Source organism: Elgaria multicarinata, chromosome 1, assembly GCF_023053635.1.
Source record: "Elgaria multicarinata webbii isolate HBS135686 ecotype San Diego chromosome 1, rElgMul1.1.pri, whole genome shotgun sequence".
NCBI classification, from domain to species: Eukaryota; Metazoa; Chordata; class Lepidosauria; order Squamata; family Anguidae; genus Elgaria; species Elgaria multicarinata.
In genome coordinates, this window is record NC_086171.1 from 39,887,956 (window position 1) to 39,902,380 (window position 14,425).

General features: G+C 54.6%; 2 protein-coding genes across 2 annotated transcripts in view; one reads left to right on the top strand and one right to left on the bottom strand.

The window, feature by feature from the left end:
- Positions 1–2,235, top strand: part of WDR48 (WD repeat domain 48) — a 29,321-nt gene extending 27,086 nt beyond the window's left edge. The window contains exon 19 of the mRNA XM_063126085.1: positions 1–2,235. Within this exon, the coding sequence (XP_062982155.1) occupies positions 1–96 (96 nt within the window). The 3' untranslated portion in view covers positions 97–2,235.
- The window catches only part of GORASP1 (golgi reassembly stacking protein 1), a 27,444-nt gene continuing 15,113 nt past the window's right edge, over positions 2,095–14,425 (bottom strand). Inside the window, exon 9 of the mRNA XM_063126100.1 lies at positions 2,095–5,552. Within this exon, the coding sequence (XP_062982170.1) occupies positions 5,278–5,552 (275 nt within the window). The 3' untranslated portion in view covers positions 2,095–5,277. The remainder of the gene's footprint in view (positions 5,553–14,425) is intronic.

The following is a 14,425-nucleotide window of genomic DNA, read 5'->3' on the forward strand; positions in this document are numbered from 1 at the left end:
GTTTTGGATCCAAATATGGACCTTCGAACTGTCAAGCACTTCATATGGAAGAGTGGTGGTGACTTGACTCTCCACTACCGCCAGAAGTCTACGTGAGCCAAGTGGTGGACCCAGCCGGCTATTAACTTACTTGAGCTTCCTGTACTGGTTCCAGCTGTAGTGCTCTAGAAGCCCACTGAAACCCTAAGGTAGATCTGACACTTCTAATGCCTCAGTGCGGACAGAGTCTACTTGAATTGAAGTGACTAATAAATCTGTAATATAGACAAATCTGTATGACCTAAACTAAAGTCTGTCCTTATCAAGGTTCAAGTGAGAATGACATGAAAAGCCCTTGAGTGGTTCCTGTTATGAGGTGTACAGAGACCAGAAGACCCAGTACAGATGTATGTGGGGTTCTATTTCAGTTTTTATTTCCAAGATTATCATACCTTCATCTGCTCAAGCTTGATATGTAAACTACTTCCTCAGCCCTGCTGCTAACTCGTTCACAGTGTAAAAACTGCATGTGCTGTACTTGGTTAATACATTCCATGTAGTAAATTTTGGCCACTTCTCAAGACAAATCTACTTAAAGAAAACTCTGTTGTACAGTTGAGTAGAACAGTCTCTGTGACATAAGTTGAAGGGGGTTAACTCCCTTTCAGCCGTGACTTTGTAAGAAACCATTTTGGTACGTGGAGTAGAAATTGTGTGATTACAGGGTCAGTACAATGGTGCAGTGCATCATGATGGAATATTTCAACACCTTTAACTAGACTTTTAAAAATGTAACTTCTATAGTCCAATTTTTTTCGTAAGATGGCACACTGGTCACAATTCCAATCGTGCTTTACATGTGACATCTTGGCAAACTCTAGAAACTTTGCAGTAAATACCATAGTTGTGATAGCAAAAAGGACTTGCAGGTTTTCCTCCAATGGTTTTTATATGCGTTTTTGGATATTTTCGTTGATGTCGTAAGCTGTATACAGCTCAATTTTCTTTCCCACTGTTTCTAAAAACATTTTGCAGCTTTTTCATATTCTCATTAGAGTCTTGTAGAATCTAACTTATTGTAGGAGAGGGAATGCTTCCATGTCTGAGTAAGAAAAGCTGAGTTTGAATCCAGTGTTTAACCGGAACACAAACATCCTGATGACAAGATAGTGTAAAATGGTTCTTATTTGAAACAGAAGCACAAGTGCCTTTCTAAGAGGCAGTAACGTTGATTTCTTCCCCCTATCTCACCATCCAAAGAGATGACCATTCTTATCTTCCTTAGTAGCTGCTGGATCTAAGCTATGGCTAACAGACCACCTTGGGTATGCTGAACTGGAGGGAGAATTGATTGAACACCCTGATTCCAACACTGCCTTTGCAGCATGGGAGTGGCTTCCGCAACTTGGGTAGTCAAGCACCATGCGTGCAGGTGGGATGATAGAACTTGACCTAGCGGCTGGCAGTGCCAGTGTGGGCAAGTAATCCAGAAATAAGTTGTGCCAAACATGACAAAGAGGAAAATATTCAAAGATGCTGCAGAAAACTAGCTTTATTTTCAAAAATAGCCCAATGCATTTTGGGTTTTTTTTTGGGGGGGGGGGTCTTTCTGTCTCTCTCTAACCCAAAGGAGTTTTCCTTTTTCAAGAGAGAGTGGTTTGTTTTTTCACTGACACAAAATAAGAAACATGACAGCACTTTGGGGATATTTTTCTCTTGGTTTTTGTTTTGGTGTGGAAAGCATAGTGCTTGTTATACGCACTACCTAGATTGTCAGAGCAGCTGCCCTGCTGCAAGAGTAAATTTGGATTGGCATTAAACCGTTGAGCCACCTGTGCTCTAGATGAAACAGGTCCCCACTAGCATGAGTTCTAGTTCAGAATGAAGCTCGCATGCATCTTTCACATCATCCCATTTGTGTGTGCAGAAGGCCAATTTGCCACATCTGTGCTACGTTGTACACTTTAGTGAAGTTGTTGAATTCATTGGTTAAACTGAACTGTAAGTTGTTCTTATTGTATTCCTTATTAGACCCTAATTCTGAATTTTGTGCTCTCCTTCATGTCTCTATTGAAAGTAATTTTAAATCTGCCCTGTTCCCTTCCATTTTTAAAAAAATCAGCCAAGATACTGAACTTTATTTTCTACAATCCAAGTAATGTAGTTTCAGGAAAGATTGACAGGGGGCCTGCAATGCCAAAAGGACAAATATGTATTTCACAATTGTATAGAAATAAAAAAAACTTTAGCTAACAATTTTGGTCTAAGCAGTTTTGGTTATTTCTTTAAAGATGTGTTAAGAAAATATGTACTTCAAGTGGTATATACCCACAGCTACTGCAGCATCTTAATAGGGGGTAGCACAAATGCATGAATACATCGATGTGACCTAGATCTTGATTGGAAATGTTAAGTACCTAATCTTTTTGCAAAACAGTACTACGAACCTCTAACACACACTATCCCATCTTATAGACTCCCCTGCGATGTCTGGCTTACATATATGCCGTTTGTGTTTATGTGTGCATGTACATACATCCCTACTTGGGGCATCTTTTCCCTGCCTTTCCACTTAAGAAGACTTCAAGGCAGTTACAAAGCTTAGCTCTGCTACCTCCTTCAATTGTAGCATAGTGGTAGAGTACATAGTTTGCATACAGCAGGTCCTAGCTTCAATGTCTGGCTTCTTAAGGTAGAGCTGGGAAGGACCCTGGTCAGGAGGCATAAATTCTGGCCTTCCAGATGTTTGAACCTATTGCTCTCATTAGCCCAAGCCAGCATAACCAATGCTAGAGGGATGGAGGGAGTTGTAGGACAAAATGTCTACAGGGCTACAAGTTATCTACCCCTGCGCTAGAGAACTGCTATCAATAAGTAATAGTGAGCTAGATCAGGAGTACACAACATGCCCTATGAGCTGCGTGCAGCTTCTATACGTGGACCCTGCCAGTCCATGAAATTTAGGGGGAATCCAGTTTTTTTAAGAACCCTTTTCATGCTGTCTACCAGTTCCTGAAGCCATGTTTTAAAAACTTGTTTTGTTTTTTCCATTTCTGGCACCCATGGAGGAGAGGGTATGAAAATGCCCCTTGGACCTCCTGACATTGCCTACCCCTGAGCTAGATAGATCCATGGTTTAACGCTGTATAGAGTTTGCAACACGGAAGGAAAGAACTAAATGGCAGCTGGTCCCAGGGAGGCCGATGAAAGGAGCCTTGCGGATACCAATAATGCAACTATGCAGAATGGCTGCTTTGTGTGGCCGGGAACCCTAATAGGGCAGGCTCTGCAATCACATGGAGAGCTTACCGTGTGTTCAAGCAAATGCAAGTTCAGACCTTACCGATTCACCATGGCAAGCTTTGAACTGGCGGGGGGTAGGGAGGAGGCACACTCAGATGACAGGGACACTATGCACACCCCTGATGCTCTAAGGTCTAATTTCACTAATTTTTGTTTGTTTAAATGAAAGCTGGAAGGAAAGGAACTTGGTCCCTTCAACAGCTTATGGTATCCCAACAATGAGTATTAAAGTCGGGGTAGGGATACATGTTGTGGAGTTAAATTTGTCCCTTCCCCCTGACTCCTATAGTAACAAAGAGCTCAGGTTGGATCTATGGCACATCTAAACTCTTCTAGGAAATTGTGGTTCTGCAATGAGGGGTCAGTTAGTGGAACCAGTCTCGTGCTAAACATAGGCCTGAGGAGAACCCACATAGCTATGGAAAGCCTGTACAGAAATAAACACTGGGCCTTCGTCAACTTCTCAAAAAGGGTTTATTTCCAGTCCAAGAAATAGAACCAGAAAATAAAAGATTCATTAAAAACCATTTCGGAAGATGAGCACAGCTAGTGTAAATCAGAATCGCCATTATTCATATTGAAAGACACGTTGACTTTTAGCAGTGCTCAGGGGGAAGGTTTAACCCCCACAGGAGGGAACTGCTCCATCAGAGGCACAGTCCCACTACACTGGTAGCTTGTTTGCTTGTCAACATACACCTGAAATCAATAGAAGTTAAAATTCCATTAACTTATTTCACCATACATATGTTTAGGATCTCAGCCTTAAATCATTTACAAAGGCTCGCGAGAACATTTTGAGCAACGTCTAATCTCCATCTAAAATGCAACCAAGTATAAAACTAAGTTACTAGAGTATTTTCACCTTTAAACTACTCACCCAAGCCAGTTTTCCCATTTGGCTGCAAGCAAGATTTCTGCAGTGACAAGCAAATTATTCAATAGGAGAGTAAATTGACTGTTTAGATCCAGAATTCAGTCTACCGTAAGCAAAGTTGCTACATAGGATTACTTCTGCCTTTATTTAGCATAATCTGCAATCAGTTAGTCTGCATGCACATCCCTTATCCCCATCCAAGTCTCTCTCTCACCTGGACACAAGAATGCCAAATTCAAGTAACCCACACTGAGTGGGAAAGGGAAGCTGCATGGGAATAAGGCAGATGTATACATGATCTCATAGGCCCCATAATGCCTGGTGCATACACATTGCATTTGCACATGCTCTCTCCTCTATCATGTCCTTAGAATTTGAAGAAAAATAATTTACATGCTATTTTCACTATGAGCCAAATTTTACCTTGGTGTCAAAGATGTTGGTTCAAATTATAAACATTCTTGTGAAATAATTAAAATGGTTAAGAGATGAAAAATGAAATAATTTCAGTGTAACAAGGCTTTAGGATGTTTTAGGAAGTGGGAGAATGACCAATGGTCACACTTAAAAGCTGCAAGTTGGAAAGGTAGCTAAAACGTTCCATTGAAATCAACATTTTATGTGCTTATCAGTTAAATGTTCACAGCGGATAAACAATTTGTTTATAGCAGCCTTCCCAAGCATGATACCCTCCAGATGTTTTAGATTCCAACACCTATCAGCCCAAGCCAGTATAGCCAATGTTCCAGAATGTTGGGAGTTGTAGTCCCAAACATCTGGAAGGCACCAGGTTGGGGAAGGCTAGATTATGGCATAGAGACAGGCAACCTTCCTATATGTTAGCATTTCATTAAAAAAATACTTCACAAGTTAAATTGTCAGTGTTATCACTGAGCAGCAGTAACAGATGTTCAAACCTCGCAGCCAGCAACTGATCGTGATTGCAGGGTGCTGCTGGTGGAGGCAGCTTGACTTCGTATATACTATTGCTGTGATGCAGCAACAGAATGAATGAATGAATGTTTCTGGGCATCACAGAGCCAGATCCTCTGGTGTGATTATCCTTCAAGCACGTGGCAGGCTCCAAAATGTTGGGCAGGGGGGTGTCACGTTTAGAGCTAGTTCAGTGCCGTTTCATCTGTTGATTCCTGGGGTTCTTTGTCATCGCTGTCGGGATGTAATGCTTTGGGTAATACGGGGCTCTCAGCTCCATCTGAAGGCAGAACAGTTTCTTGAGCACCAGCATCAGCTCTAGACGTTGAGTTTAGAGAGATATCCATTGGAAGAGATGGTAAAGAAGAAACTGAAGGCATCTCTTCATCTAATTCTGGCTGAGGACTCATGCCCTCTGAATACGACGTTGAATCTTCTGAGACCGGAATTGTAGCATGGTCTGGAGAAAAAAGTGAAAAATTATTTAGCATGATTACAGCCAGGAGCAATGCTTGCAATTCTCAAAATGTTCGCCCCCTGCTGATGATTAAGGGAAAACAAACAGATTCCGCTGAAATCACTAACTTAGCTACTGTTGAATCTCAGATATTAACCTTGTTAAATTATGAGTGAGGTGGTACTGACCACCAACTTGGGATGGTTTAAAGGGTGATTAGACAAATTCGTGGGGGATAAGGGTATTAGTCATGATGACTACTAGTCATGATTACCTCCAGTATGAGAGGCATTATGGGGAATATTAGCTGGAGGGTGCTGTTGCACTCATGTCCTACTTGTAGGCTTCTGGCTGGCCACTGCAAACAGGATGCTAGATTAGATTAAGTCTTTGGTCTAATTCAGCACGGGTATCCTTAGCTTCTCTCACATGCCTGCCTAATTCTTCAGAATTCAACTAGCTTCTCAAAGCAGAGTACTGGACTGGCTAAAGGAGTAACAATTATCTCCCTCCTGGACCAGTTTTATTGAGCTGGTAGGCAGGCACACTCCCAAGAGCTGCTATGAGGTGGGCAGAACAGCTTTGGTTGCCAGGTCATTTCTTTTCAGCTGTTCCGTCTTACTACTGGATGAGGATTATTCAAGTGGACAACAGATATTACCAGCGTCCAGAAAGTTATAGCACAATAGAACAATGCCAGTTAAAAGCCCATCCAACAAAAGAAGAAAAAAGCACAACCTGCTGTCATCAGCTTCCTCAAAGAGCCAACTTGATTACTTTTGCCCTGGCAGGTTACTTTAGCTACTGATAGTTCGCATCACACACACACACACAATCCACCATGAAGTGGCTTCTGGGATGTATTCTGCTGGTATGCACACAGAGAACTTGGTGAGCTGGAAAGCGCATAAACATTATTCCACGCCTCTATCGTTCTTCTAAAGACACTGTATTTCAGCAAACTGCAATGTGTGTGTGTGAGAGAGAGATTTCCACACGAGTAGCCACATTAGTCTGTTCAGGAAAAACAATGAGTCCTGTGGCACTTTAAAGACTAACAGACTAACTGGGAGGAAGCAGCAGCCAGGCACCTCTCCACCGTGCCTGGGTCCAGCTCCAGCTGAGAGCCCCCTCCCTCCTGCTACCAACTGTCTCTGCAGAGGCCACCAGTGAGGGAGGAAGCAGCAGCCAGGCACCTCTCCACCGTGCCTGGGTCCAGCTCCAGCTGAGAGCCCCCTCCCTCCTGCTACCAACTGTCTCTGCAGAGGCCACCAGAGAGGGAGGAAGCAGCAGCCAGGCACCTCTCCACCGTGCCTGGGTCCAGCTCCAGCTGAGAGCCCCCTCCCTCCTGCTACCAACTGTCTCTGCAGAGGCCACCAGTGAGGGAGGAAGCAGCAGCCAGGCACCTCTCCACCGTGCCTGGGTCCAGCTCCAGCTGAGAGCCCCCTCCCTCCTGCTACCAACTGTCTCTGCAGAGGCCACCAGAGAGGGAGGAAGCAGCAGCCAGGCACCTCTCCACCGTGCCTGGGTCCAGCTCCAGCTGAGAGCCCCCTCCCTCCTGCTACCAACTGTCTCTGCAGAGGCCACCAGTGAGGGAGGAAGCAGCAGCCAGGCACCTCTCCACCGTGCCTGGGTCCAGCTCCAGCTGAGAGCCCCCTCCCTCCTGCTACCAACTGTCTCTGCAGAGGCCACCAGAGAGGGAGGAAGCAGCAGCCAGGCACCTCTCCACCGTGCCTGGGTCCAGCTCCAGCTGAGAGCCCCCTCCCTCCTGCTACCAACTGTCTCTGCAGAGGCCACCAGTGAGGGAGGAAGCAGCAGCCAGGCACCTCTCCACCGTGCCTGGGTCCAGCTCCAGCTGAGAGCCCCCTCCCTCCTGCTACCAACTGTCTCTGCAGAGGCCACCAGAGAGGGAGGAAGCAGCAGCCAGGCACCTCTCCACCGTGCCTGGGTCCAGCTCCAGCTGAGAGCCCCCTCCCTCCTGCTACCAACTGTCTCTGCAGAGGCCACCAGAGAGGGAGGAAGCAGCAGCCAGGCACCTCTCCACCATGCCTGGGTCCAGCTCCAGCTGAGAGCCCCCTCCCTCCTGCTACCAACTGTCTCTGCAGAGGCCACCAGTGAGGGAGGAAGCAGCAGCCAGGCACCTCTCCACCGTGCCTGGGTCCAGCTCCAGCTGAGAGCCCCCTCCCTCCTGCTACCAACTGTCTCTGCAGAGGCCACCAGAGAGGGAGGAAGCAGCAGCCAGGCACCTCTCCACCGTGCCTGGGTCCAGCTCCAGCTGAGAGCCCCCTCCCTCCTGCTACCAACTGTCTCTGCAGAGGCCACCAGAGAGGGAGGAAGCAGCAGCCAGGCACCTCTCCACCATGCCTGGGTCCAGCTCCAGCTGAGAGCCCCCTCCCTCCTGCTACCAACTGTCTCTGCAGAGGCCACCAGTGAGGGAGGAAGCAGCAGCCAGGCACCTCTCCACCGTGCCTGGGTCCAGCTCCAGCTGAGAGCCCCCTCCCTCCTGCTACCAACTGTCTCTGCAGAGGCCACCAGAGAGGGAGGAAGCAGCAGCCAGGCACCTCTCCACCATGCCTGGGTCCAGCTCCAGCTGAGAGCCCCCTCCCTCCTGCTACCAACTGTCTCTGCAGAGGCCACCAGTGAGGGAGGAAGCAGCAGCCAGGCACCTCTCCACCGTGCCTGGGTCCAGCTCCAGCTGAGAGCCCCCTCCCTCCTGCTACCAACTGTCTCTGCAGAGGCCACCAGAGAGGGAGGAAGCAGCAGCCAGGCACCTCTCCACCATGCCTGGGTCCAGCTCCAGCTGAGAGCCCCCTCCCTCCTGCTACCAACTGTCTCTGCAGAGGCCACCAGTGAGGGAGGAAGCAGCAGCCAGGCACCTCTCCACCGTGCCTGGGTCCAGCTCCAGCTGAGAGCCCCCTCCCTCCTGCTACCAACTGTCTCTGCAGAGGCCACCAGAGAGGGAGGAAGCAGCAGCCAGGCACCTCTCCACCGTGCCTGGGTCCAGCTCCAGCTGAGAGCCCCCTCCCTCCTGCTACCAACTGTCTCTGCAGAGGCCACCAGAGAGGGAGGAAGCAGCAGCCAGGCACCTCTCCACCGTGCCTGGGTCCAGCTCCAGCTGAGAGCCCCCTCCCTCCTGCTACCAACTGTCTCTGCAGAGGCCACCAGAGAGGGAGGAAGCAGCAGCCAGGCACCTCTCCACCGTGCCTGGGTCCAGCTCCAGCTGAGAGCCCCCTCCCTCCTGCTACCAACTGTCTCTGCAGAGGCCACCAGTGAGGGAGGAAGCAGCAGCCAGGCACCTCTCCACCGTGCCTGGGTCCAGCTCCAGCTGAGAGCCCCCTCCCTCCTGCTACCAACTGTCTCTGCAGAGGCCACCAGAGAGGGAGGAAGCAGCAGCCAGGCACCTCTCCACCGTGCCTGGGTCCAGCTCCAGCTGAGAGCCCCCTCCCTCCTGCTACCAACTGTCTCTGCAGAGGCCACCAGTGAGGGAGGAAGCAGCAGCCAGGCACCTCTCCACCGTGCCTGGGTCCAGCTCCAGCTGAGAGCCCCCTCCCTCCTGCTACCAACTGTCTCTGCAGAGGCCACCAGAGAGGGAGGAAGCAGCAGCCAGGCACCTCTCCACCGTGCCTGGGTCCAGCTCCAGCTGAGAGCCCCCTCCCTCCTGCTACCAACTGTCTCTGCAGAGGCCACCAGTGAGGGAGGAAGCAGCAGCCAGGCACCTCTCCACCGTGCCTGGGTCCAGCTCCAGCTGAGAGCCCCCTCCCTCCTGCTACCAACTGTCTCTGCAGAGGCCACCAGAGAGGGAGGAAGCAGCAGCCAGGCACCTCTCCACCGTGCCTGGGTCCAGCTCCAGCTGAGAGCCCCCTCCCTCCTGCTACCAACTGTCTCTGCAGAGGCCACCAGTGAGGGAGGAAGCAGCAGCCAGGCACCTCTCCACCGTGCCTGGGTCCAGCTCCAGCTGAGAGCCCCCTCCCTCCTGCTACCAACTGTCTCTGCAGAGGCCACCAGAGAGGGAGGAAGCAGCAGCCAGGCACCTCTCCACCGTGCCTGGGTCCAGCTCCAGCTGAGAGCCCCCTCCCTCCTGCTACCAACTGTCTCTGCAGAGGCCACCAGTGAGGGAGGAAGCAGCAGCCAGGCACCTCTCCACCGTGCCTGGGTCCAGCTCCAGCTGAGAGCCCCCTCCCTCCTGCTACCAACTGTCTCTGCAGAGGCCACCAGAGAGGGAGGAAGCAGCAGCCAGGCACCTCTCCACCGTGCCTGGGTCCAGCTCCAGCTGAGAGCCCCCTCCCTCCTGCTACCAACTGTCTCTGCAGAGGCCACCAGAGAGGGAGGAAGCAGCAGCCAGGCACCTCTCCACCATGCCTGGGTCCAGCTCCAGCTGAGAGCCCCCTCCCTCCTGCTACCAACTGTCTCTGCAGAGGCCACCAGTGAGGGAGGAAGCAGCAGCCAGGCACCTCTCCACCGTGCCTGGGTCCAGCTCCAGCTGAGAGCCCCCTCCCTCCTGCTACCAACTGTCTCTGCAGAGGCCACCAGAGAGGGAGGAAGCAGCAGCCAGGCACCTCTCCACCGTGCCTGGGTCCAGCTCCAGCTGAGAGCCCCCTCCCTCCTGCTACCAACTGTCTCTGCAGAGGCCACCAGAGAGGGAGGAAGCAGCAGCCAGGCACCTCTCCACCATGCCTGGGTCCAGCTCCAGCTGAGAGCCCCCTCCCTCCTGCTACCAACTGTCTCTGCAGAGGCCACCAGTGAGGGAGGAAGCAGCAGCCAGGCACCTCTCCACCGTGCCTGGGTCCAGCTCCAGCTGAGAGCCCCCTCCCTCCTGCTACCAACTGTCTCTGCAGAGGCCACCAGAGAGGGAGGAAGCAGCAGCCAGGCACCTCTCCACCATGCCTGGGTCCAGCTCCAGCTGAGAGCCCCCTCCCTCCTGCTACCAACTGTCTCTGCAGAGGCCACCAGTGAGGGAGGAAGCAGCAGCCAGGCACCTCTCCACCGTGCCTGGGTCCAGCTCCAGCTGAGAGCCCCCTCCCTCCTGCTACCAACTGTCTCTGCAGAGGCCACCAGAGAGGGAGGAAGCAGCAGCCAGGCACCTCTCCACCATGCCTGGGTCCAGCTCCAGCTGAGAGCCCCCTCCCTCCTGCTACCAACTGTCTCTGCAGAGGCCACCAGTGAGGGAGGAAGCAGCAGCCAGGCACCTCTCCACCGTGCCTGGGTCCAGCTCCAGCTGAGAGCCCCCTCCCTCCTGCTACCAACTGTCTCTGCAGAGGCCACCAGAGAGGGAGGAAGCAGCAGCCAGGCACCTCTCCACCGTGCCTGGGTCCAGCTCCAGCTGAGAGCCCCCTCCCTCCTGCTACCAACTGTCTCTGCAGAGGCCACCAGAGAGGGAGGAAGCAGCAGCCAGGCACCTCTCCACCGTGCCTGGGTCCAGCTCCAGCTGAGAGCCCCCTCCCTCCTGCTACCAACTGTCTCTGCAGAGGCCACCAGAGAGGGAGGAAGCAGCAGCCAGGCACCTCTCCACCGTGCCTGGGTCCAGCTCCAGCTGAGAGCCCCCTCCCTCCTGCTACCAACTGTCTCTGCAGAGGCCACCAGTGAGGGAGGAAGCAGCAGCCAGGCACCTCTCCACCGTGCCTGGGTCCAGCTCCAGCTGAGAGCCCCCTCCCTCCTGCTACCAACTGTCTCTGCAGAGGCCACCAGAGAGGGAGGAAGCAGCAGCCAGGCACCTCTCCACCATGCCTGGGTCCAGCTCCAGCTGAGAGCCCCCTCCCTCCTGCTACCAACTGTCTCTGCAGAGGCCACCAGTGAGGGAGGAAGCAGCAGCCAGGCACCTCTCCACCGTGCCTGGGTCCAGCTCCAGCTGAGAGCCCCCTCCCTCCTGCTACCAACTGTCTCTGCAGAGGCCACCAGAGAGGGAGGAAGCAGCAGCCAGGCACCTCTCCACCGTGCCTGGGTCCAGCTCCAGCTGAGAGCCCCCTCCCTCCTGCTACCAACTGTAACTGCAGAGGCCACCAGTGAGGGAGGAAGCAGCAGCCAGGCACCTCTCCACCGTGCCTGGGTCCAGCTCCAGCTGAGAGCCCCCTCCCTCCTGCTACCAACTGTCTCTGCAGAGGCCACCAGTGAGGGAGGAAGCAGCAGCCAGGCACCTCTCCACCGTGCCTGGGTCCAGCTCCAGCTGAGAGCCCCCTCCCTCCTGCTACCAACTGTCTCTGCAGAGGCCACCAGAGAGGGAGGAAGCAGCAGCCAGGCACCTCTCCACCATGCCTGGGTCCAGCTCCAGCTGAGAGCCCCCTCCCTCCTGCTACCAACTGTCTCTGCAGAGGCCACCAGAGAGGGAGGAAGCAGCAGCCAGGCACCTCTCCACCATGCCTGGGTCCAGCTCCAGCTGAGAGCCCCCTCCCTCCTGCTACCAACTGTCTCTGCAGAGGCCACCAGTGAGGGAGGAAGCAGCAGCCAGGCACCTCTCCACCGTGCCTGGGTCCAGCTCCAGCTGAGAGCCCCCTCCCTCCTGCTACCAACTGTCTCTGCAGAGGCCACCAGAGAGGGAGGAAGCAGCAGCCAGGCACCTCTCCACCGTGCCTGGGTCCAGCTCCAGCTGAGAGCCCCCTCCCTCCTGCTACCAACTGTAACTGCAGAGGCCACCAGTGAGGGAGGAAGCAGCAGCCAGGCACCTCTCCACCGTGCCTGGGTCCAGCTCCAGCTGAGAGCCCCCTCCCTCCTGCTACCAACTGTCTCTGCAGAGGCCACCAGAGAGGGAGGAAGCAGCAGCCAGGCACCTCTCCACCATGCCTGGGTCCAGCTCCAGCTGAGAGCCCCCTCCCTCCTGCTACCAACTGTCTCTGCAGAGGCCACCAGTGAGGGAGGAAGCAGCAGCCAGGCACCTCTCCACCGTGCCTGGGTCCAGCTCCAACTGAGAGCCCCCTCCCTCCTGCTACCAACTGTAACTGCAGAGGCCACCAGTGAGGGAGGAAGCAGCAGCCAGGCACCTCTCCACCGTGCCTGGGTCCAGCTCCAGCTGAGAGCCCCCTCCCTCCTGCTACCAACTGTAACTGCAGAGGCCACCAGTGAGGGAGGAAGCAGCAGCCAGGCACCTCTCCACCGTGCCTGGGTCCAGCTCCAGCTGAGAGCCCCCTCCCTCCTGCTGTCAACTGTCTCTGCAGAGGCCACCAGTGAGGGAGGAAGCAGCAGCCAGGCACCTCTCCACCGTGCCTGGGTCCAGCTCCAGCTGAGAGTCCCCGTCCCTCCTGCTACCAACTGTCTCTGCAGAGGCCACCAGTGAGGGAGGAAGCAGCAGCCAGGCACCTCTCCACCGTGCCTGGGTCCAGCTCCAGCTGAGAGTCCCCGTCCCTCCTGCTACCAACTGTCTCTGGAGAGGCCACCAGAGAGGGAGGAAGCAGCCGCCAGGCACCTCTCCACCGTGCCTGGGTCCAGCTCCAGCTGAGAGCCCCCTCCCTCCTGCTACCAACTGTAACTGCAGAGGCCACCAGTGAGGGAGGAAGCAGCAGCCAGGCACCTCTCCACCGTGCCTGGGTCCAGCTCCAGCTGAGAGCCCCCTCCCTCCTGCTACCAACTGTCTCTGCAGAGGCCACCAGTGAGGGAGGAAGCAGCAGCCAGGCACCTCTCCACCGTGCCTGGGTCCAGCTCCAGCTGAGAGCCCCCTCCCTCCTGCTACCAACTGTCTCTGCAGAGGCCACCAGAGAGGGAGGAAGCAGCAGCCAGGCACCTCTCCACCATGCCTGGGTCCAGCTCCAGCTGAGAGCCCCCTCCCTCCTGCTACCAACTGTCTCTGCAGAGGCCACCAGTGAGGGAGGAAGCAGCAGCCGGGCACCTCTCCACCGTGCCTGGGTCCAGCTCCAGCTGAGAGCCCCCTCCCTCCTGCTACCAACTGTAACTGCAGAGGCCACCAGTGAGGGAGGAAGCAGCAGCCAGGCACCTCTCCACCGTGCCTGGGTCCAGCTCCAGCTGAGAGCCCCCTCCCTCCTGCTACCAACTGTCTCTGCAGAGGCCACCAGTGAGGGAGGAAGCAGCAGCCAGGCACCTCTCCACCGTGCCTGGGTCCAGCTCCAGCTGAGAGCCCCCTCCCTCCTGCTACCAACTGTCTCTGCAGAGGCCACCAGAGAGGGAGGAAGCAGCAGCCAGGCACCTCTCCACCATGCCTGGGTCCAGCTCCAGCTGAGAGCCCCCTCCCTCCTGCTACCAACTGTCTCTGCAGAGGCCACCAGTGAGGGAGGAAGCAGCAGCCAGGCACCTCTCCACCGTGCCTGGGTCCAGCTCCAGCTGAGAGCCCCCTCCCTCCTGCTACCAACTGTAACTGCAGAGGCCACCAGTGAGGGAGGAAGCAGCAGCCAGGCACCTCTCCACCGTGCCTGGGTCCAGCTCCAGCTGAGAGCCCCCTCCCTCCTGCTACCAACTGTCTCTGCAGAGGCCACCAGTGAGGGAGGAAGCAGCAGCCAGGCACCTCTCCACCGTGCCTGGGTCCAGCTCCAGCTGAGAGCCCCCTCCCTCCTGCTACCAACTGTCTCTGCAGAGGCCACCAGTGAGGGAGGAAGCAGCAGCCAGGCACCTCTCCACCGTGCCTGGGTCCAGCTCCAGCTGAGAGCCCCCTCCCTCCTGCTACCAACTGTCTCTGCAGAGGCCACCAGAGAGGGAGGAAGCAGCAGCCAGGCACCTCTCCACCATGCCTGGGTCCAGCTCCAGCTGAGAGCCCCCTCCCTCCTGCTACCAACTGTCTCTGCAGAGGCCACCAGTGAGGGAGGAAGCAGCAGCCAGGCACCTCTCCACCGTGCCTGGGTCCAGCTCCAGCTGAGAGCCCCCTCCCTCCTGCTACCAACTGTAACTGCAGAGGCCACCAGAGAGGGAGGAAGCAGCAGCCAGGCACCTCTCCACCGTGC